This window comes from Centroberyx gerrardi, chromosome 22 (genome assembly GCF_048128805.1).
Source record: "Centroberyx gerrardi isolate f3 chromosome 22, fCenGer3.hap1.cur.20231027, whole genome shotgun sequence".
Classification (NCBI taxonomy): Eukaryota; Metazoa; Chordata; class Actinopteri; order Beryciformes; family Berycidae; genus Centroberyx; species Centroberyx gerrardi.
This window is the reverse complement of record NC_136018.1, coordinates 2,874,444-2,899,407: the sequence shown is the minus strand read 5'-3', so window position 1 is coordinate 2,899,407 and position 24,964 is coordinate 2,874,444. Positions and strand designations below refer to the sequence as shown.

Below are 24,964 nucleotides of genomic sequence, written 5' to 3'. Positions count from 1 at the left end.
AGATAGATGAAAAAGATAGATAGAAAGATAAACAGATAGATAAAAAGATAGATGGATAGACAGACAGATAGATAGATAAAAGATAGATAGAAAGACAGATAGATAGATAGATAAAAGATAGATAGATAAAAATATAGATAGAAAGATAGATAGATAAAAAGATAGAAAGATAGAAAGATAGACAGACAGATAGATAGATAAAAGATAGATAGAAAGACAGATAGATAAAAAGATAGATAGAAAGATAGATAGATAGATAGAAAGATAGATAGATAGATAAAAAGATAGATAAAAAGATAGATAGACAGATAGATAGATAAAAAGATAGATAGTCAGACAGATAGATAGATAGATAGATAAAAAGATAGATAGAAAGATAGATAGACAGACAGATAGATAGATACAGATAGACTGAGCTGAAGGCTAAATGAATGCAGCGTGTTCCTCATGATGCAAGAACGACACTAAACGAGGACTTTGTGTGTCCAAAACACAAAATTACTATAATGCAAAAAGTGATGAAACCCATTGAGTGAGTGTCAGTTCTGGCGTCAGTTTCCCATAAGTCTCTGTTCTGCTGTAAAGCCTCCAGAACACAAACCATCAGAGGTTTGTGTTCTGTACTGTAAACTGACAGCAGGTCAGTCAGCAAACCGCTTTTCTGGAAGTGGTGAAGTGATCGGTTTTCAGTTTGAGCGCTGCTGACTGAAAACACGCCGGAGCCGTTCGTTCGGTTTTACTTCCCATCGAGATGCGGTGGGTGTGATGTCAGGGGGTGTGATGTCAGGGGGTGTGATGTCAGGGGGTGTGATGTCAGAGGGTGTGATGTCAGTGGGGAGCGGTGACTCATGGGATTCTTTACACAGAGAGTTTTTTCACATTGAAAACTGGGCCAAAGCTGTAAAACTCTATGGGACGGACGCATGATAATAATGGGCCAACAAGCTATTTATGGGCTGAGGTTAACTCAACTAACCCGTGTGTGTGTGTGTGTGTGTGTGTGTGTGTGTGTGTGTGTGTTAGTCTGGGTTGGGGACAGGATGATCTGAGTGTTCTTGGATGGGTATGAATAGTGTGATTGTGTCTGTGTGTGTGTGTGTGTGTGTGTGTGTGTGTGTGTGTGTGTGTGTGTGTGGTTTGGGTGTGTTCTGTTTTTATTTGTGTGTCTGTGTGTGAGAGAGAGAATGTGTGTCACATGCTTTGTGTGTGTGCTGCTTTTAGTGTGTGTATGAGTGTGTGTGAATATGTGTGTATATGTATGCTTTGTGTGCGCATTGTGTTTGTGTGTGTGTGAATATGAGTGTGTGTGTATGCTTTGTGTGTGTGTGTGTGTGTACATATTTATGTTGGGATATATATACTTTTTGTGTGCTCTGTTTTGTGTGTGTGTGTGTGTGAATATGTGTGTTTATGTATGCTTTGTGTTCACTCTCTTTGCTTTACGTGTATATGTCAATAAATGTGTGTTTGCATCTCTGTGATTCTTGTCATGCCTAGTGTGTATTTTGTGTGTGTGTGTGTGTGTGGGTGTGTTTGCTATGTGTGTGTGTGTTTTGTGTGCATAGTGTATGATGTGTGTCTTTGTACATTTTCCATAAAGCTCTGGTTGTGTGTGTGTGTGTTTATCTGTGTGTGTGTGTGTGTGTGTATGTGCGTGTGTGTGTGCGTGTGTGTGTGTGTGTGTGTGTGTGTGTGTGTGTGTGAGATTATGTCTTCTGAGGGGGGGCAGAGGTGTGAGGCTGGATTAGACGCACTTTACTGTACTCCAGTTTGGATTAAGCCTCGGCTGATCTTCACAACCTTTTTGTTTGAAGTGCCTCCTGGGCCGTAATTCATTTTCTATCTCTCTCTCTCTCTCTCTCTCACACACACACACACACACACACACACACACACACACACACACACACAGGTGGAGGTGTGTGCTAACCTGATATAATCACACCTGGTGCCTCTTTTTCTATTCTCTCGTCGAGAAAATCCTGATTACTGATGGGTTTGTATGTGTGTTTGTGTGTTTGTGTGTTTGTGTGTGTGTGTGTGTGTGTGTGTGTGTGTGTGTGTGTATGTGTGTATTTGTCCCCACCCTCTGTTTGTAGGTTAGTGAAAGATTGCTGTGGCTGTAGATAAGAGGATTTGGGTGGAATTAGTGTCATTCTTCTATCGCCGGGAGCAATAGATTCATATCGATTTTAATCAGGAAGAGAAAGATCCACAAAACCGCAGATAAAACAGACAGAGACAGACTGACAGAGAGAGAGAGGGAGAGAGAGAGAGAGAGAGAGAGAGAGAGAGTGAATGAAGGAGGGCAGAGGCATCAAAAGACAGAGATTCCTGGAGAAAACCACACACACACGCCGATGCAAACACACACACACACTTGGCTTCAGCATGGAACTGAGACGGGACGATCTGCCGGCGCTGGGACAGCTGCACACAAACCTGCAATAGAGACACATACACACACACACACACACACACATACATACACACAATAGACATACATACACACACACATGCATACACTAGATGTACACACTCCAGAATTACTGGTATGAGAAGCGCTCATGGACATACATGCAGAGTTATCCGTGTGTGTGCGGTCTGGGAACACCTCTCTGGGAGTCCTGCCTGTGCTTTGGATCAGTCTGGGTGAGGAAGCAGCCGGCCGCAGCGGGACTTATTTTAAACCGTCCCACCGCGGGATGTCTGACCCAGACCAGCGGTGCTAGTCAGCGGCCGCGGCGGGACGTCTGGACGCTTCGCCGGGTCACCGTGGCCGGGATGGTGGCGTCGCGTTCGACCGTGTGACTCGGCGTGAAAACATGAAGCCGGAAGCGCTGACCTGGCGCCCGCTCTGCCTGGCGCTGGCCGTGGCCGGCCTCGTTGCCATGGTGACCGGCGGCCGCGCCGGCTCCGGGCGCAGGAAACACAAGGAGGTCTTCCTGGGGGAGAACAGCAAGTTCAAGTTCGGAGGGTGAGAGACGCACGTGCACACACACACACACACACACACACACACACACACACACACAAATGCACACTTATACACACGCATGTGTACATAAATCACAGGAATATAGTTCTGTCTCCACCATGAAGCTCTGCCATTTTTTACTGGTTACACTCTAAAAAAATGATTTGTTATTTCCAACACATCTGTATGTCTAGTCTGGAAGAACACACATTTTTGTTACTTTTCAACAGAAGATATGTTAACAACAATATATATTGTGTCAACATGATTTGTTATTAAAGGTGCTAAGTGTAGCATTTTGAAACATCAATATATCATTATCAAATTATGATACCTTGGTGTAATTACCGTAAACAAATGAGAGCCTGGTGGAGACGATTGTTCTCCTCTGTCTCACTCCAGTAGTATTGTTAGTTCTAGTGTTTCTCCACATTAAGACTACATTTCCCATCAGCCCCGTTGCTTCCTGCCCCCCCCTCCCCCTCCCTGAAGAGGATCAACATGTTGGAAGTGATTTCTCCATCTTCCTTTCCCTCCTTCCACCATCTGCTGCCAGAAACTCTTTCAGCTTTAGCTCCGTTTGCTCTGGAAGAACAGAACCTCTTCCTGTTTTGTGCCGTAAAGCGATCCAGCAGATTTCCCTCCAGATCCACCAGGTGGAGAAACTATGGAGGATGCAGAGTAGAGGCTGATAGAGGCTGACAGGCTTCTTGGTGATGATCTTGTTTCTTGTTTATGGTAATTACACTGATGTCTCAAAATGAATGTGGTGATGATTTATTAATGTTAAAATGATACACAGAGCAACTTTAATACATAATATGTTGAAAAGTAGGACAAATGTGTGCTCTCCCAGACTAGACAGTGTCACATCCTGTAAATTTGAGTGGAAATGATGCACTTCTAACAGATTTCAGTAGTTTCAAATGAAAAGGCGCTGCTCTGGAACAGCAGCAGCAGGTAAACAGGCTGAACTGTTTAAGCTGTTTGTCTACGATCTGCTGCAGCAACCTTTAGACCACTGTGTTATAATAGCATTAATTGTCCTACGTTTTACTGCATACACACACGCACACACACACATACACACACAAGCACACTTAATTCTGTCCCTGCCATAAAAGTCGCACTTTTTACTCACTGAGATAAGACTCAACTTTGGCTCCATTGCAAGAGAAATTGTTTGGAGAAATCATGTTTTGCTCTCTTCTGTCTGGTGAACAGTTGGTTGAGACAGTTTTGTGTAACAATATTCTAATCTCATTCTAGAATAATTAAAGCAATCTGCAACATGTTGATATAAATAAATCTGTTTTCTCCTCTCTAATGCTGATTAATATAACATAACAGTGATCCAACCTATATCCAGTTCATAAATCTTCTCCACTGTCTGTTCTAAACAGCCGGTGTCTGGTCGCTCTTTCCTGCCGCACAGGAAGTGATGCGTTTTACGTTTCCGGTTTGTTTGGAATCAACAGAAGAAGAAGAACTGGGTAGTTAGCATGAGCAGCGATAGCCGCCATGACTGAACAGACAAAGAAGAGAGAAACTCAAACTGCAGCAACAGAGAATCCAAGCTCCGCCCACACGGTTTTGACAGGTGATCTGTGAGAAGAGCAGAGCAGAAACAAAGATGGAGACTAAAAGAGTAAAAATAAAAACACCGGTTTTGCTGATTACCACTTTAAGGAAAAACTGTCTGCAGCAAAACGGGATAAATGCATTAAGAGGGAATGGCTGCCACTTTAACAGCTGGACAGCCTTGCGTGTGTGTGTGTATGTGTGTGTGTGTGTGTGTGTGTGTGTGTGTGTTGTTCTAGCTGTGGGTTATAGATGAATGCTGTCGACATACTGTATAGTTCACAGTGGATACCAGGCATTCGTCATCTGTGGAGCTTGACTTGTGGCTTTCTTTGAGTGGTTATGGGCTGAACTGTGTGTGTGTGTGTGTGTGTGTGTGTGTGTGTGTATGTGTGTGTGTGTCCCTGTTTGTTTGTGTGTGTCAAGGTTTGTGACTTGAAACAGGCTTTTCAAAAGATCTGTCATCAATCAGGAGTGAAAATCTCAAAGAGCTTTTATCACTGCATGAGAGGAGGGACAGTATGCTCACCTGTGTGTTCACCGCCCCCTTCCCACACACACACACACACACACACACACACACACACGCTCACACTGTGTGTTGAAATTGAAAGGCAGCCAAGCTCAGGCTGTAATTACATCTTGTACATCCTGAGTGTTGAGTAGTCGGGGTTTCCCTGGTCAAATGTAAGACATATAAACTACTTTGTATTCTATTCAGCTGCAGGAGGTGTTCGTTTTCCTTTTCCCCCGGGACAATACTTCAGAAAATCCACCCTAAAACACTTTAACACTGTTATCAAAACAGCTACTGCCGTTTTTGGGTCCATTCTGACGTCACCTCCAGATGTTTCCAGCAGCTGCAGTGGAGTTTGACGTGAGAAAATGTTTCAGGATGTAAAACATCAGCGGTAAACGTCAGGTTTTGGTGTCAGTCCCTCAGAATCAAAGAGCGAGGGCTTCTTTCTAGAGCCGCCATTTTGCACCGAGAGACGTTCAACAATCATACAGGGAGAAATCCATCGTAGAAGAGGAGAGAGACCAGTTTCTCCACCACAGGAGCAGGAGAGAGACCAGAATGCACTGCAGCAGAGAGACAGGTTTCACTCTCTCCACCTCCATGTTCTGAACGCAGCTTTGAAAGTTGTAGGTTTTAGTTGGAGTTGCAGGTTTTATCTGATGGGAGGGGCAGAGGAGGGATTGTTGAAAAACCTGTGATGGTTTTATTGGTTGGAATTTTTATCTACACCTACTGGTACACCATGAAGTAACCACTACAAAATACACTAATTTCCAGGCAAAAATAAGTAAATAATAAGTAAAAATAATAGGATTTTGATATAAAAATTACCAGAAAACGCACATTTTGTGATTTTTTTTTGCAATTTATTGTTTAATAGGTGTATGTTATGATATGAAGAGTTAGCTAACAAGGGAAAAAAAGTCATTTTTCACTTGATTGTGACTTTAAAGACCCTATGAAACTGCATCTTTGCTTCCTTAATGTGCTGTATTTCCTGTTGAAACAGGATGTTGGGGGCGGGACATAATGCAGTCAGAAATCTAAACCAGTGGAATATGAGTCAGGGAGAGAAAGGCAGTTTTATTTGATGTGAGGGGCGGAGTGGGTTAGGGTTGTTCAAAAATCTGATGGTTTTATTGGTTAGAGATGTATATTTATGCCTCCTGGTGCAGCGTGAGGTCACCATGAAAGATACTGTATTTTCCAGGAAGCAAAAGTAAAACTAGGGGAACTTTAAAATGAGCGTTGAGGAGGAGGAGGAGGAGGAGGAGGAGAAGACTGATGGGAAACGTAGTGATACTCCCTCTGCTCCTCTGCCCGGCTATATCAGTCCTGGCATTCACACTGCAGCGCCAAGGACTGCTGTAGAATGCTGTGTGTGTGTGTGTGTGTGTGTGGGAGAGAGCGAGCGTGCACGTGTGTGGGTACGCGTGCATGACTGTGTATTTATTTGCAACGCCTTTGATTAAGGTTACTGGTTTTGGCAGGATGAAAGGGAGTGGCTGGAGCGGGAGGGGGAGGACAGAGAGGGCGATGTCGAAAACCACAAACTGTGTTTTCTCTAATCAAACCCTGCAATTACAGCCTTATTAAACCGACTAATCACTCAACACACTGTCTCTCTCTCTCTCTCTCTGTGTGTGTGTGTGTGTGTGTGTGTGTCTTCTCCCCCAGGCGTATTGACTATAAACTGAAGAAGCAGGACAGCACCAAGACACTGTTGATAAAAAGCGAGCAGCTCCTGAGGATCGAGGAGCACGACTTTGCCATGAGACCAGGCTTTGGAGGTCAGGCGCACACACACACACACACACACACACACACACACACAGGCACACACACATACAGGCACACACACACAGGCACACCTCATTTTGTCTCTGATCCCCGGATGCTTTAATCCACTCACTCACACATCGCCTCTCCGTCCCGCGCTGATGATGCGTCAGCGGGGCCTGATGATGCGTCCGGGCCTGGCTCTGCTGTGTGTTTTTCGGCCGGGCGATGGGCACTAGGTCACCCAGGCAACGGGTGCATCGGTCCAGAATCACTCACAGTGACCCAGATTACAACAGTGTGTGTGTGTGTGTGTGCGTGTGCATTAATGCATTTGTGCTGCCATAAAATACAGTAGGACGATGTGTGCTGACTTGCATGCGATTGTTGGGAGTGTGTGTGTGTGTGTCAGTGTGTAATATAATGAGTGCCTGTGTGTGTGTGTGTGTGTGTGTGTGTGTGTGTGTGTGTGTGTGTGTAGTGTGTGAGTGGGGGGGATTCGCGTGCAGTAATCTGGATTATGTTCCAGGTCTGCAGCAGATGGAGGGGTGGGAAACACAGAGCTGTGATCAGCCACGGCTCCACAGACTGACTTCTATTATGAAAATCATCACCATCACACACACACGCACACACACACACACACACACATGCACACACACATCCACAGACACACACATACATACACACCCATGCACACATATTTAATGCATGCAGACAATGCAAAATTGCTGATGTTTTCATGCCAACACAGATGTTGGATTAGAAACATACACACACTCCCATCAGTCACATGTATGTACAGTACGGGACACACACTTTTTTTGATTCAATTTTTTTTATCAGAAGGCATTTTCAATTCTGTTGTCATTTTTTCTGGCATAACTGGAATTTTGGGTGAAAATGAGATCCGTATATGAAGTAGAAGCTGTTGAGGAGAACAGTTCAGTAGTGGAAATATCTCTTTATTTGTGTATTTATGTGATGACATCATCATTATCATGATGACAGCTGATCAAAGTTAGGTTCACTCTCCAGTAAAGTTTTGCCAAAACCTTTTTACGCCCCCTCTGCCTCAAAGTTCTCAGATTTTTAGTGCCTTTTTTTTCTTTTTAATTTTTGCAATTTTACTAAGCTATGAAATAATACATTTGTTTTGCATATAGGCACGCATATACTCTTATATAATAAGTATATAATATAAGTATATAATCTCTTTGTGCGCAACACTCGGATGTGTCATTTTTTAACGATGTGTCATTTTGTAACATCTGTGTGTCTGCTTTGGGACAACACACACTTCTCAACACAAGCTATGTTAAAGTGTGTTGCTGATGCGGCGGCTCGTGTGGTTTCTCCTGCTGCCGGCTCCATGCTCTGTCATTTTCTGATCAAAAACCAATTCATTTTTCTCAGCCAGAACGCACTGGAAAGAATCTCCCAGTCAGCGGCGACTGGCCAGGGTGATGCAAAGAGACACCAGTCCTAAATACTGAGCTCATCTTTTCCCACATTTTCTAATTTCACAGGCATTTTATAAACTTTCAAGGCCAGTTGTGCCCCGAGGCTCCATTAATGTCTGACCTTGGTACACAAACTCTTTCTTTCTCTCTCTCTCCCTCTCTCCCTCTCTCTCCCTCCCTCTCTCTCTCTCTCTCTCTCTCTCTCTCTCTCTCTCTGTCTCCCTCCTCTCTCTCTCTCTCTCTCCCTCTCTCCCTCCCTCTCTCTCTCCCCCTCTCTCTCTCTGTCTCTCTTTCTCTCTCTCCCCTCTCTCTCTCCCCCCCTCTCCCTCTCTCTGTCCCTCCCTCTCTCCTCTCTCTCTCTCCCTCTCTCTTTCTCTCCCTCTCTCTCTCTCTCTCTCTCTCTCTCTCTCTCCCTCTCTCTCCCCCCCTCCCTCTCTCTCTCTCCCTCTCTCTCTCTCTCTGGCCTGTGGTCCTGTCGTTCAGGGTGGGGACAACAAAAGCACCACTGTCTGCCCCGCGGCCCTGCGGCATTTCCAGGGACTATAATTTAACACCGACAGTTACTTCTGCCTAAGATAAGCCTATAGGCCTGGACTGTGTGCATGTATATGTGTGTGTGTGTGTGTGTGTGTGTGAGAGAGAGAGAGAGAGAGAGAGAGCATAAGAGAGACCAACAATCTGAAGACTCATGAACCAAACCATTCCCTCGTCAATTCGCTCCAGAAATACTCCTGGGTGACATTTCTTGTTATGACTCGCACGTGTTTCAGGACGCAACATTTCTATATCGAGGTTCTCCTTTAAAGCGCGTCTATAAACGGCTATAAATGTCTATAAAGTGCCATAACTTTGCTTTAAAGTGCAGGTTATGGCCGCTGCAGCCCTCCCGTCCCTCCAAATTAGGGTGACACGTCATGACACCGAATCAGAGCGCGCTCGTAATTGATTTACTAGCAGGGTTTGGATTTAGGGCTGGCGACCTGCCAAGAGCCGCTATATTCTGTCTGCGGCTGATACCTGTGTGCAGGTAACCCCGCTCTGTTCGACTGGGACATTCTTTCCTCTCATTAAAACAATTTTGGGAGCATAAAAAACACATGAAACCGGTGGATGGTGGATTTGTTTTTTTGCGGCTGTGGTCGAAATGTGTCGTGCCTCCTTCACCTGTACAGAGTCTGAGCAACAACTGATGACACCTGAGAAACACGACAACGCCTTCTCTGACCAAATAAAACTCACTGTGAATTATTACTGAAGATGATTGTTAATTAAATCTGGGAGTAACGATGTAAGTAAACACAGTCTGCAGTCTCCAGTCTATTGTCAACAGCAAACATTCACAAAACCCCACTTACTTAATTCTCATTTCTACTGCTTTTATTGCCCATTTTCATATATAATATTCTTATTTCTGCTGTTTTTACTGTCCATTTTCATTTCTATTTGTATGCTAATATTCTTATTTCTACTGTCTATTAACATACAAATAGAAATGAAACTGGAATATTGTCCATTTTCATTTCTATTTGTATGTTAATATTCTTATTTCTACTGTTTTTATTGCCCATTTTCATTTCTATGTGCGTGTTAATATTCTACTTTTCCTTTCTCCCTGTTGAATCCTGTTAACTTAATTTCCCCACAGGGATCAATAATGTTTCATCTTATTTTAAAGATATTTGCCAACAAAAAAAATAGAATTTCAGACGGCACAGTCAGCTGGATGCAGAGTGTTTTTGGGTGAAACTCAGAGTAGAGACGGGCTGGGCGGCTCCAGCAGGCTGCAGCCTACAGACAGCAGAGTCTTGATCACATTACAGGGTTTTAGAGCGAGCTGCCATGCGGCGTTAAGCCCGGCTGAGTTGAGTCAGTATGGATTGTGTAGGAGGATGACGAACACGATCCGCAAAATACCATGTAGAGACTCAACTCCCTTCTGATTCTCTCCTCCTGCTGATCCCTGTTCACCTTTCACTTCTCCTCTGGCTCGTGACGTTAGAGATGAAGCAGAACGATGAAGTGTAACCTCACAGACCGCCTGGATGATGCCTGTTCTGTTCAGGGATTAAACAACTGTAGGGTTTCATCCCAAAACGCTGTATATATACATCCAGTTTAGAAAAAAACCTTAAAGCGGCAATAGGCAAGATTTTTAGGTAAAAATTCACCCGTCTTATTACAAAAAGAGAAAACGTCCCATCAACACCAACTGAGACACTGTAGATTCAGTTCAGTTTAACTTTATTATCCCCGAGGGGAAATTCTTGCGGCAGCCAGGCGCGTAAAAGACACACAATACATAAAAGCAAAAAAACAAACAAACACAAACATCATCATCGCAGTCTGTTCAGCCAAAGGAATTTAACTTATTAATAACACAGGGGATGATTCAGTGTATTTGGCCAAATGAAATCCAGGTGTTGGACATTGGCAGGAAATCTTCAACATCTTGTCCACAAAAATGTACATTTCTTCCCTTCAGACAGGCTGTTGCTGCCATGTGGGGCCGCAGACTGCAGAACTGCTTGCTGCAGCTGGAGAGTCACAGTGAAATGAAAACTGGCTTTTTCATCTCTCATTTTCCATGCCATAATATACAGCTATTTAACACTAAAAAAATGAAACGTGATAATACATTTGCATGATAGAAATACAGTTTTTCGTTCCGTAAATCAGCAGATTGTTTAGAATGACATAAGAAAGCAATACACATCTCTCTTAAAAGTCACAAAGCAGGTATCTTTCTTCTATCTCTATTTCTGTAAACTTCCATTAACAAATCAAATAATTAGAAATAATCAATTGAGAAATGATTTTTTCCCACTTTTTTTTCCACTCCAGTATCAATGTAAGAGTCAACATATTCTCATATGTGAGAAAAAAAAAAAAAAAGGTAGGCTACAAAAATACATTCACATAAAATAATAATAAAAAAGAAATAATAATAATAATAATAAAAGAATAGAAAAAAAGGGGGGTGTAGAATAACCCTGAAATACCAAAGCTGTTTAAATATGAATTTTTACTGTGTCATAATATCATATAAAAAACCAAACCAAGATGTTTGTTTTGGTTCACACTGAACTTGTTTCCTGGTTTTGGCCTCCTGCACTTCGCTGCCTGCCAGATGCTGAACGGGTGCAATATGGGAAAAGGAAAGAGGATAAAGAGCTAAAGAGAGAGAGAGAGAGTCTGTGAGACAAGTGTGTGACCTTAAGTTGCAGGTTTTTTCCCACCGACAGAAAGCGTTGTCCCGGCGACGCTGCATGTTGCGTCTGCACGGTCGGCGGTTTTACAGTACGAGTCACACGGGGAAACCGGGCAGAGAGCTGGGCTGCGGCGAGCTTTACAGGCTGCCTGTCAGATGAACTTCATTAAATAAAGTGTTTAGTGAGCTGCCAGCCTGCTAACATTCACAGGGAATTAACACACTTTATACGCAGGTACACATGTACACACACACACACACACACACACACACAGAAACACAGATTTTCAAGCAAATCGTTTATTTTCTTGTCATCTTTCAGCCTGAAACCAGAAATTTAACCTCTAAATCTCGTCCAGACAGAATTCACTTGATGCCAGAAACTTAGACAGACCCAGTAGACAGTGTGTGTGTGTGTGTGTCTGTGTGTGTACATATACACTCACTGGCCACTTTATTAGGAACACCTGCTTGTTAACACAAACACCAGCTCCTCCAAACAGCGAATCATGAGGCAGCAACTCAATATAAAAAGCATGCAGACATGGTGAAGTGGTTTAGGTTTTTGTTGGACCAAACATCAGATCTAAGAGACGTTGAGCGGTCTGACTGTTGGTTCAGCAGCTCAGAAACAGCTGAGACACTACAGTCTGTAGAGTTTACAGAGAAAACAGCTTGATAATGAGAGAGGTCAGAGGTCAGAGGTCAGATGAGAAGGGGAAGACTGGTTCATGCTAACAGAAAGAACAGCTCTTTACAACAGTGGAGTGCAGAAGGGATCTGAACACAAGTTGTTTGCCTTTATGATAAATGAGTAAGCCGGTAACACATCTCTAGAGATTAGCCTTTTTATAATGTTTTATCTTTGTTTTTACATCCATTTTGTTTCAATATGTTTGTTTGTTTGTGTTTGTATTTTCTGAATTTTTACAGGCTATCTCTTTAAAGTTTTACCTTTGTTTTTATGTCCATATGTTTGTTTTAACTTGCTTGTACTGTTTTTGTATCCACTTTTCTATGTGAAGCACTTTGTAACAGTGTGTATTGTATTAAAAAGTGCTACATACATAAAGCTTTACTTACTTACTAGATAGGTGTACCTAATAAAGTGGCCTGACTGAGTGTACATGCAAAGGTGAAGGCTTAAACCGGTCAGAACTGGTTTAGCAGCACAGGCAGGCTGTCAGTCAGTCCCTCCTGGTATTATATTGTATCCTTCAGTGATAGATGGAGATGTTTACAAGTGTCACACAATCATTCCTGATGCTTGCGGTTCTGGCAGGAAATGAACTTCTTTGCCTACAGGCCACAGCAGCGGGCGAAGCCTAAAATTAGGCGGAGCAGATTTCTGGAACGGAGCAGGATCACCAAACAACGCCGAAAAAACCTCCACGAGCTTCCCCAGAGCCCCTCACACCATGATTGTTGCTTGCGGTGTCTGGTGAAGGTAGAGAAAGGAAGCGGCGAGTGAGAAGCGCTGATTAAAAGTTTGATTGTGAGGATTTGCGGAGGGAGGCGGTGCCGTTTGGCTATTTCTGCTCTGTGTGTGAAAATCAGGTTAGTTAGGCCCGGTGGTTAAACAAGCTGCCGGTGCTAATGAGGCGGATGGAGGGGGAGAGCGCCAAAGACTGATGGTGATGGGTATTTTAACTAGGGTTCGACCAATATGGGATTTTAAAGGCCGATACATAGGATATTTTCACCCTGATCTCAAAGAAATACGTGAAATGAACACGACTTGTTAACACCAAATTACACGTCGGTGGCACGTAAAATGTTCAAATTCAGTTTTCCCAGCAAGAAACGATTATGTGAAGGAGACTATAAACAGAAAGTAGCGTCACACTGAAGTAGCGCGGTGTAAAGTAAGGGTGTTGTGGTCGGGGTGGTGGATGGGCGACTGGGGTTCAAGGATTTTCTTTAATAAATTAGTTTTTAGCAAAAGTTTTTCTTATTTGAAGGTCCCATCTGGTGTAAAGCAGGACTCCCTCTCCTCTGTGATGATAAAGGAGTTGGATGTGTATCTAAACATGGTGAAAGTATCAAAACTAAATCCACACAATCCATATTAGAAAAGCGAGCCTCTAAACGAGCCGTTTGGACTTCCGTAACTTTGTGGCGTCGCAAAGGTTCGCTCATTATCATTTCTGTAAGAAATAATAGACTAACAAAGTGTTTTTTTCAAAGCGGTCGAGCGGTCGTCATCGTTTATTACCGGAGAGTTTTCCCTACCTGTAGCCGCCGGGCCGCGGCGTCTCACGTTTCGCTCTCGAAACGGTTAGCCAATCGGAACAGAGGGGTCGTTAATATTAATGAGCCTTAAAGACATGGCGACAGAAACAGCCTGTTCTTGGTAAGGCTCAGAGAGATGCTGGAAAATGAACGTGGAGAAATGGATTGAGAGTGTTTTTGGTTCATGACACCACACACACAGCTTTGAATGGACCTCAAGACACAAAATAAAACTCTGGAAAGTGGAGAATATGGACCTTTAACCATGATCAAAGCCTTTCCCTAACTTTAACCAAAGTTGTTTTAGTTGCCTAAACTTAACCGGTTTCAGCAGAACATCGACTTTATATGAGCTGAACTGAGCAGCATCAGGTTGAAGAAACAGACTCTGCATTCATTTTCACTCATTAATTGCAAATTTGTGCGACGAAATATTTCTGTTTCGAGGGACTGGGATCAGTGCAGAGTATATTTTTGCCCAGATTGCTGCTCAGTACACATTCATTATACTTGAAGAATGTCTAGAAGAAAACTTCGACAAAAAAATCGACAAAAAAAACAACTTTTATGTTCTTGTTCTGCTCAAACACTGTTCTGACCGTACTCTGATGAGGTTCTTCTTCTGCTCCTGATTTCAGGCGCTGCCATCCCCGTAGGGATCGATGTGCAGGTGGAGAGCATCGACAGCATCTCAGAGGTCAACATGGTACGGACTTAAACTCAGTCTGATATCCCACTCTAAACTGCATTTCCAAATTCTGGCAGTTTTACGTAGCCTCATAAGAGTCATAAGAGTTACCAGTTATTTCAAGGTCTTAAGTTCTGTTTTATGCGGTGTGACCTTTTAGTGCTAAGCAAGACGGCGTTCAATTTCCAGGAGGTTGAGGTTGAGAAAGAGTGAATGACACACATCGGCCCTCGCATCACTTCCTGCTAGCTCACTTTTCCTGGTATCTGACTCCTTCGTATAGCTGGAAAGTTAATTACATCCAACCAAGAGAGGGGAGGACGGTGTTGTCATGACAGCCTGGACTGGGATGGTGAAAATGTACATGTGTGTTCCCCAGTTCAGGCACCAGTAATGTCTTTTCTTCAAGTTGTACTGCAAGAAAATGTCAATTTGGTCCAACTACAACAAGTAAAACAATAATTTCACTTGTTTCAAGAACTGACAGCAGAGGGGTTCTTTGCCTTTTCAGCTTATAACCCCCAAAATCAAAGTGACCCCCCTGCTGCAGGCAGAATGGTGAACGCTGATTGATACCAAATTATGATTTTTTGTTTCCCAGTCCAGGCTACATTACTTTATTAATTATTGGAAGAAGCCTGGCAGATGCAATGTTTCACCATTTAACAAGAAAAAGGAATTTATCACAAAGATTGAAAACGTGATAATACATTTGCATGATAGAAATACAGTTTTTCGTTCCATAAATCAGCAGATTGTTTAGCATGACATAAGAAAGCAATACAGATCAAGTCACAAAGCAGGTATCTACAGCCTGTCCTGCTTGTGTGCGTAGGACTTCACCATGACCCTGTACCTGCGACACTACTGGAAAGACGAGCGGCTGGCGTTCCCGTCGCGGAACAACCAGAGCAGGACGTTTGACGCGCGACTGGTGAAGAAGATCTGGGTTCCTGACGTGTTCTTCGTCCACTCCAAGCGCTCCTTCATCCACGACACCACCATGGAGAACATCATGCTGCGGGTCTACCCCGACGGAAACATCCTCTACAGCGTCAGGTACAGAGACCTGGACGTGTGTGTGTGTGTGTGTGTGTGTGTGTGTGTGTGTGTGGGAGGGCGGGTGGGGAAGTGGAAGTGTGTTGGGAGTGTGTGTGGGTTGGTGGACGGTGGAGTAAGTGCTGCTGTAGAATTAGGAAACATTGGAAACTTTCCTTAGAGTGCAGACGTCAAATAGAGAGCCGAAGTTGACGTCATTTCCATAATCCCTGTGGTTGACTTTCCCCTCTGTCAATGTATGGGAGGTTACTTATATCAGCAATCTAAAAAAGCATATTGCTTTGATTTTGAAATGTATTGTAGGAAGCATCAACACATCTTGTTTGGCTTAATTTTCCAAAAATACATTCAGTATTATTTACATAAACAACAGAATGAGTTACTGAACTACACTACCCAGCAGGCTTTTAGCTAGCTGGAATGTTCCATCTCCCGCAAAGGGAACAAGCTACAGTAGCTAGCTAGCTAGCTGCAGCTTCACAGCTACAGTGAAAACAGTGAATTCCTATCATGAGGCTGAACTCAGACTTTAGCCAAGTCCCAAACTGGATCTGAACAGGTGAAAACCCGCCATGAGACAGTCTGCTCCCTGCTGGAGGATCAGCTGCTAGCAACAGCTGGTTCGTTCTACATTGTAGTTCTCCATCGTTACAAATGAAGTCTATTCTGGAAGTTTCTACGCTACTAAAATAACAGAAACGTGCAAATCGTCTAAAAGCTTAAGCTACGTAGTGAGGTGAATCTCCATTTGTTGACCTTCCAACATCATGAATGAATGAAGTCATTGCCGTTTACCTCTTTCCCATTCAAGTTTGTCAGTTAGCTAACTTAGCTAAAACTGCGGTTCTTTGGCCCCGCCCATTTCAGTTTTTCTCAACCAATCAGATTTTTTCTGCCTCTGAGAAAAGTTTGTAGAACTAAAACTCCAATCTGCGAATAGACCAGGTAGGCTCTCTGTAGGATAACGGCAGATATCCAACTTCATAGTCTGTTTGTCCTTCCTCTTTGGGAGAAAGAGAAAGAGGAGAGAGAGACAAAGAGAGAGACAAGGAGAGAAGGAGAGAGAGAGAGAGAGAGAAAGGTCACGTTCAGGTTTCCCAGCAACAGAAAGAAAGAGCTATCCAGGACACGATAAATGTAGGTGTCAGTGTTGATAGTTGCATAAGTTAGAGAGAGAGAGAGAGAGAGAGAGATGCTGTGTGATAGAGAGACACTGACTAGCCATGTGCTGTATAGTGTGTATGGTTGAAGTGTGTGTTGTGTTGTGCAGGATCACAGTGGACGGCTCTCTGTTCGATGGACTTCAGCAGCTTCCCTCTGGACACACAGAACTGCTCACTGGAACTGAGAGCTGTGAGACATACACACACACCTACACACACACACACACACAAGGAGTCACAATAATAGGAGTTGAAGAGTCACACACACACGTACAGACACTCGTCACGCGAATAGGAGTCACACACACAAACATGAAGACACACATTCACACATACACACACACAGACACACAAACACACAAACACACACAAACCACACACTTAAGTCACACAGACAGGAGTCACACTAATAGGAGTCACGCACACAAACATGAAGACACACATACAGTACACACACACACACACACGACACACGACATGCACACACACACACTTAAGTCACACAGATAGGAGTCACACTAATAGGAGTCACGCACACAGTCATACAAAATAAGAGTGTCACACACACTATGCACACACACACACACACACACACACACCACACACACACACACACACTGCTCCTCCATAGACTCACATAATGAAGTCACATATGAGTGAATGGCAGAAAAAAAACACCAACCATCTCTCTCTGTCTCTCCACTCTCTCTCTCATCTCCCCCCTCCCCCCTCTCTCTCTCTCTCCCCCCTCTTTACCCCTCTCTCTCTCTCCCTCTCTTTTACCTCTCCTCTCTCTCTCTCTCTCTCTCCCATCCCTTTACCTCTCTCTGTCTCCCTCTCTTTACCTTCTCTCTCTCTCACCTCTCTTTACCTCTCTCTCTCTCTCTCTCACTCCCCCCCTTACCTCTCTCTCTCTCCCTCTCTTTACCCCTCTCTCTCCCTCTCTTTACCTCTCTCTCTCTCTCTCTCTCCTCCCCCTTTACCTCTCTCTCTCTCTCTCTCCTCTCCTCTCTCTCTCCTCTCTCTCTCCCTCTCTCTCTCTCTCTCTCTCTCTCTCCCTCTCTCTCTCTCTCTCTCTCTCTCCCCCTCCCCTCTCTCTCTCTCTCTCTCTCCCTCTCTCTCTCCTCTCTCTCTCTCTCTCTCTCCCTTTCTCCCCTCTCCATCCTCTCTCTCTCTCTCCTCTCTCTCTCCTCTCTCTCTCCCTCTCTCTCTCTCCCTCCTCTCTCTCTCTCTCTCTCTCTCCCTCTCTCTCTCTCTCTCTCTAGATGCCTATAACGAGAACGACCTGATGCTGTACTGGAAGAACGGGAACGACTCTCTAAGAACGGATGAGATTGTTCTGTCTCAGTTCTTCATCGAGGAGTTCCACGCCTCCAGCGGCCTGGCCTTCTACAGCAGCACCGGTCTGTCTGTGTGTGTGTGTGTGTGTGTGTGTGTGTGTGTGTGTGTGTGTGTGTGTGGTTTGGGTTAGGGTTAGGGTTAAAGTTGCTGCACTTAAACAGAAAACCAGAATATGAACTACTCACCAAGATTGGATGCCTGGAAACTGACACTTAACACGTTGGTGAACATATTGAATGAAAAACTATTTTAAAAAGTCTAATTACACACAGCAGGCATTGCAAAGTGATTTTGGGAAATGTAAACTAGATGTAGACAGAAATAAATCACTCTAAATGACACCGCTATTCTCCATTAAATACAAATTAAATTACACCCAGGGACAACAGAGGGTAAACCCACCTAAATACAGTTTACCTTTTTATTTGCATGAATAGTTTATCCCCCTTTTTAAGCCGATAAGGAAGTCAATCATAAGTGATGTCAAACTGATCAAGTTCAAGATTATTATAAAATACTGTGATATAAAAACAGGAGATGCTTTTTACCGTAAAAATTAGAGGATGACTTAAAAATTTCTACATTTTTAAATACAATAAAATACATAAAATCTGTCAGATTACAATGATAGAATAGCATGTGAGTTGTGAAAGCATCATCATGCTAGTTTGTACATACAGCATGCAGCGTAATACTGCGTAAACTGAGGTACATTATATGAAGATTATAGTCTTTATAGGGGGGAATAGGCATAAATTAATGCCTTTTAGAAAATATAATTGATTGATATAATTGATGATATAAAAGTATGATTTGATTTACCGCTACATCACTGGTTATATCCACACATGTATGAGAATCCACTAATTCAATCCATCAAGAATCCTTGAAACTCTATGATGTGGGGATCAAACCTGTGAGCTTCTAGTTACTGGAGAGTCTCTAATGTCTCTCTTTCTCTCTCTCTCTCTCTCTCTCTCTCTCTCTCTCTCTCCCTCTCTCTCTCTCTCAGGCTGGTACAACAGGCTTTATATTAACTTCATCCTGCGGAGGCACATCTTCTTCTTCATGCTGCAGACTTACTTCCCCACCATGCTGATGGTCGTTCTGTCCTGGGTCTCCTTCTGGATCGACAGGAGGGCCGTACCTGCCCGCGTCTCTCTGGGTAACACACACACACACACACACACACACACACACACACACACACACACACACTGGGTAACACACATACACAACACCATCACAGCTTAATACAGGATTTCCCCCCACACACACTTTTGAGCCCCAACTACACACACACACTCCGATTAGAACATTTCAGACGGATATTCACATCTTTTTGCATCATTACGGTAATTTCACAGCAGCGTACTCAATCACAGACAGGAAGACAGGTAAATTACAGTAGCAAGCATGCTTTCATCCAATAATTTAATGTTTCTGTGGAATGTTTTTGGACTAATTAATTAATTTATTATAAGCTATCTTTAACTTTCTAGATTATAGCTGTTAGCTTTTTGCCAACAGGCTAGGAGCCCCACAATTCAGTAGAATTAGAATAAATAGCTAAACAGGCTCATGCTGTAGGTGTCTTTTTAAAGAAGAGTGCAAAACACTCAATCATATTTTGTGTAAATTTCAACAATCTCCTACACAAAACTACCAGACTTGGCCATAGATCATGTACGCTTATTTACACACGGATGACATTTTGCGTCTATGTTCTCATTACTCAGGGCCGGCGCTCCCTATAGGTTGAATAGGCAAATGCCTGGGGCCTCACGCAGCCTTTATTTATTTTTTCTACAGTTGAGATAAATGATTGATTGATAAATGACATGCCAGTGATCATAAAATCAATCAAAAGCACTGATTCTGTGGAGGCCCCCCCCCCCCGCCCCTCAGGGGTGTAATGATGTGTTTGTAATAATGTCCCGCCGGTGGAACCGATGGGGTTTTAACAGTTAACCATTGCAGTGGCATTTCAAATAATTTTGCATTTACACTAATTTAGTTGCTTTTTCTGCAGATAAGTGGTAGCAGCTGCAGTTAACACTACTAGCTAAGTAGCTGACATAGTTCCCTTGCTATGCAGTGTAGGCTTTTATGAGATAGTAACGAAAACAGATGCGGATTTTAAAGTTTACTGACAGGTTTAACTGATTTGTACTATTGTGTTTATTGGGTTTTTGTAAAATTAGTTTTCTGTTAATATTTTACTGGATTCTACAGTATCAGAACTTTGTCAAGTTCATTTAGGCTAGTTGTAGAGAAGGTATGTAATGATTTCCAATTTAGAGTAGTATTATGCAGTCAGTGGGATTTCACTTTTTGTTCTCCAATCTGTTGTTTTCTGATATTTTAATGTTGACACATACGCAACATTTCATAGGAACAATGTTGAAACTCTTAGGCAGAACTGAGGCAGCAGAACCACAAGCCACAAGGCCAGAGGACCCAGACAGCGATAGTGAGCCGGACAAAAAAGTGCCAGTATTGATCAAGATAAGTGACATCATCGCCGTTCTGTTAACAGTTCTAAAGCCGCTGCGGTCTTGAAGGTCCTCATTTTAAGCTCATGTCCACACAAGAGGAGAGAGACACATTCACCTTTGTATTTATTACATTTTATTTTGATATTCATGTGCTCTATCTTATAATAGCTACCAAAAATACAATGCTTTAAACACAAATGTTTTACTCAGTCTTTACTGCTTGATGGCGGGGAGGATTTGTCTCAAAAGGGGGCCTCCACAGAACATTTTGCCTAGGTGCCTCCAGCAGTTTAGAGCCGGCCCTGTCATTACTTAACAGGTAAGTTGACCAAGGGGCCAGGTTTTGGAAAAAAGCACCACCAAATGTTAGAGGTCATGTCACGTCTGTGAAAACAAACATGCTGTGAGGTAAACACAGCGCTCCGTTCCTCCCTGCAGGCATAACCACCGTGCTGACGATGTCCACCATCATCACAGGAGTGTCCTCCTCCATGCCTCAGGTAACAGTGTGTTTGTGTGGGTATATCAGGCCTTCAGGTAGGCCTCTGAGTGTGTTTTGTACGCTTTCGTGGCTCTATTTAGTCTATAACACACATACATACCACCTCTCCTGGTTTTGTAAGTTTGTTAAAGGATAAATTTGTTGATTTTGAATCTATATGTGACCTGCTCTATCATTTTCAGTCACATTGACCCCTCAAAGCATTTTGAGTTTAATACACTGTTGGAAAGAGGTGAATTTAAGCTTTCTGGTGATATAAAAATTATCTTTGTACTCCAAAGATTGAGTGAGATGCACCCCTTGATGTCTTGACTGTTTCCAAACGATGTTTTTGAGAAAAAGGGCCTCAAAGTTTGAAGTCAATTCTGAGACATTTATTCAAATAAAGAAATCATTCAAACATAACATAACATACTAACATTACATTTGTAGTCTTGAGATGCCTGACAACTACGTTTTCCCGCGGATGAAACAATAATTTTGATTAGACAATAAAGTGAACGATGGTTCAACCTGTTACTATGCAGATATTCATTCATAATTTTAAGGGACACATAGTAAGGGAGAGAGGGACGGGGAGAAGTGTTGCCAGGTTCTTAGCGACAAAACCCTCCCAGTGCCAATTAAACCCAACCCATAAACAGCCCAATGATCAACGAAACTAGTCCAAAATAACAAACCAATAACAAAACTCCACAATACAACCCTGACAAACTTTATAAACAGTGTTTTAAGTCCTACAGCATTTATAACATTTCCAAGTAACGTTACATTGAAAACCGCGAACCTGGCAACATGAGGAATGCGAGCTTTGTTGACAAATTAAGCTAGTAGTTCTGCTTGTCACCCTACCTTTATAAGCTTCAAAACTATATTTAGCGTTTGAATTTCACAATAATCTTTACACAGAATGAAAGCCAAGGCTTTATTTTATTAAAATCCGATGAAACCCCAAAACAGCCAAAAATCGATCTTTTCTCATAAAATCACGTTTATCCACAAATGCGCCGTTGCGACTTCCGACTGAAAATGATAGAGCGGGTCACATATATAATTAGTCTCTTCCATCCGCAGACAGTTTTGTCTCCGGTCGGCTGTCAGTTAAACAGCTCCGCTGCCTCTTGCTGCAACAATGAGTCCAAACTGTTTGTCAGAATATCTCCAAAAAGTCAGTCTGTGAAAACGGTCTGGAGACCGGCCGAGGTGTTTCTCTCCACGGCCCGGAAAGCAGCGGCACCGCACCGTTTCCACTCAGCGGATCGTCTTCTACCGAACTCTACTGTTTACAATCTGACCCGACCTCACAGCGGTCTGTGCTGCGGCAGAGAAAAATAGTTCTGTGATTTCTGATGAACTGAGTCGTGTTTCCTCTGAAGTCCGAGAAAAGTGACTTTTTTTTTTAGATATTTTGACAAACCGCATTTGGACTTATTGTTAACACAGCTCACCATTTCAACCGATATAGATCCAAAATCAGCAAACCTCTCCTTTAACCTGACCATACGTGTGTGTGTGTACATGTGCATAAGTGTAAGGTTGTGCATGTGTGTGTGTTTGTATGTGAGAGAGAGAGAATGATTGTATGGGCTTCTCTGTCTATACTGCATCATTGATTTCATAGCTATGTTAACCTCCAGAAAGTCAATAAACCCTGCAAGCTGTTGGCTGCCTTTTCACTGCGACTAAAACTCACAGACTGCATTTCAACCCGGTGTGCTCAAGTTTTATACAGGTGTGGTTGTATATGTGTGTGTGTGTGTGTGTGTGTTCTCCAGGTGTCATATGTGAAAGCGGTGGACATCTACCTGTGGACCAGCTTCCTGTTCGTCTTCCTGTCTGTGATTGAGTACGCTGCTGTGAACTACTGCACCACTCTGGAGGAGATGAGGAAAATGAAGAGGGGGAAGGTGAGAACAGGGGCTCACACCGGTGATTCTCAGCCTGTTTCATATCAAGGACCCTAATTTAGTCCACATTAGGGCCACAAACCCCCATTTGATGAGATTTTGTCTCTCAAACTCAAATCTGAGAATATTTTTATTGTAAGATCCGATTTTGTCCAGAATCCCATGACTATCTGTATTGTAGGTAGAGAGATAACAGAGAAACTATGATCAAAACACTCATTCTTCTACATTCTCTGATTGTGTTAACTTTTTATGAATGAAATAATGGTGAAGTTTAACAATTCGTCAGTTTGCTGGAACTCCCTCAAGGACCCCTGGTGGTCCCCGGACCCCACGTTGCGAACCACTGGCTTACCCCATGCAACACACTGGTTATGTTTACATGCACACCAATAATGATAAAGTGATAAAACAGGGGGGGGATGAGTACTTTGTGTCTTGCACAACAGTTCCCTCTACTGGCCACATAGAGAAATTACACTAGGACATACACAGAGCCAGTGTACATGCAACAACAAATACTATGGTACTATGTATGGTAAAATAGATTAATAACAGCATGTTCATCTATTTTCTGTATTACTTCCTTCTTTTAGCTTTTAAATAATCTTAGAATCCACATATACAACTTTTGCACACAACCACTAGTTGAATACAGATAGTCTATCTGCTGTACTCACAGTGAAGTGGAGGTTTTGGGTAAGGGAGCTGAATACAGCAGCAGCCCAGCTCCACCACTAAAGGGATACTGACACACACACACACACACACACACACACTCTGTCTCTAACCCTAACCCTAACGGTAACACACACACATCAACGCATACTGATACAAGGGAGTGGGTAAAAATCCGTTTTTACTGATTGTCATATATTCCATCATATTCATCATTGTAATCAACAATACTGTTTGTGTAACATTCATGCCAATAAAGCATTTTGAATTGATTCTGTACTCTCTCAGCTCCCCTCCACCTTCAACGCCAGCCAGGCCATGGCCTTCGACGGCTGCTTTCACGACAATGACATCGAGCTGACCCCGTTCCCCCGGATGGTCCCGACCCTGACCCCCGACCCCCTCGCGGCTCCGCGCCCGAACCCGGAGGCCCCGCCCGCAGAGGGGACCCGCCTCCGCCGCCAGCGGTCGGTGCGTGAAAACGTGGACCTGCTGCTCAGCAACAGCTACATGATCGACTCGTACTCCCGCGTGGCCTTCCCCCTCTCCTACCTGCTGTTCAACACTATCTACTGGAGCCTGTACACCTGAGGGCCGCTGACAACACACACACTGCATGGACCCTGGGGTGCCCGATGGGGCCCAAGTGTTTATATTGTCAGACAGCTTGTTTGAGGACCCCTCCTCTCCATACATAGGGCTGAGAGACTCCTGATTACACATTCAGCACCGGCCACATCACTAATCATGGGCTTTACAAGAGACGTTTGAGATAAAAGCACTCCTCAGCCTGAACAGGCACTCACTAACTCTGCACAGTTTCACCTGGACATTTTTCTTATGGGAGTAGCTTGATTCCTGAGTGTGTATTTGGAAAGTTTTTTTTTTTTTCTGTGCATCATAATAATTTAATACTCAAGCTTTTTTTTCTCTTTTTCTTTCTGAAGGTTATTACACCTTTGTCAGTACCTTTATTTATTCTATTAGGCCTCCCTTAGCTAGAGGGAAACACTAAATTAGGATAAAATTCATGTGAAAATATGAGCCCAACTTTTTTCAGTGAATAAATATTCAGGTATTTACTGCAGTGTGTGAATCATTTTCAAAGCATCCTCCATCTTTTGGATGAAGGGTGAGAGTGCAGCCAAGCAAGTAGTTGTTATTTCTTTTTCCCCCATTATATTTCGTTCTGTTCGTGAGGATTTTAAAGTGATTTTATGTGTATTAAACTAAAAAATAATAGTTTAATTTTCAGATTCAGTTCAGTTGCAATATGCAGTTCCCATAGCAACTAAAAAGTTTGTTTACATCTGGCCAGGTAGCTGGAGGATTAACGGGCGGTTCTATGGAAGCAACACACACACACAC

The 24,964-nt window shown here is 43.2% G+C and overlaps 1 protein-coding gene across 1 annotated transcript; it reads left to right on the top strand.

The window, feature by feature from the left end:
* The first annotated feature begins 2,825 nt into the window (after window positions 1-2,825).
* Window positions 2,826-24,187, top strand: LOC139930260 (gamma-aminobutyric acid receptor subunit rho-3). The gene is made up of 11 exons (XM_078291359.1): window positions 2,826-2,977; window positions 6,756-6,868; window positions 14,399-14,466; window positions 15,284-15,529; window positions 16,786-16,860; window position 17,227; window positions 17,936-18,073; window positions 19,024-19,176; window positions 20,948-21,009; window positions 22,787-22,918; window positions 23,885-24,187. The coding sequence occupies exons 1-11, from the start codon at window positions 2,826-2,828 to the stop codon at window positions 24,185-24,187; spliced, it is 1,443 nt and encodes a 480-aa protein (XP_078147485.1).
* Window positions 24,188-24,964: the final 777 nt, after the last annotated feature.

Excerpts from the sequence above, each read along its gene's own strand:
- LOC139930260 (XM_078291359.1), top strand. The coding sequence starts at position 2,826 with ATGAAGCCGGAAGCGCTGACCTGGCGCCCGCTCTGCCTGGCGCTGGCC. Across the intron at positions 6,869-14,398 it reads CATGAGACCAGGCTTTGGAG|GCGCTGCCATCCCCGTAGGG; the intron begins GTCAGGCGCACA and ends TCCTGATTTCAG. Across the intron at positions 22,919-23,884 it reads GGAAAATGAAGAGGGGGAAG|CTCCCCTCCACCTTCAACGC; the intron begins GTGAGAACAGGG and ends GTACTCTCTCAG.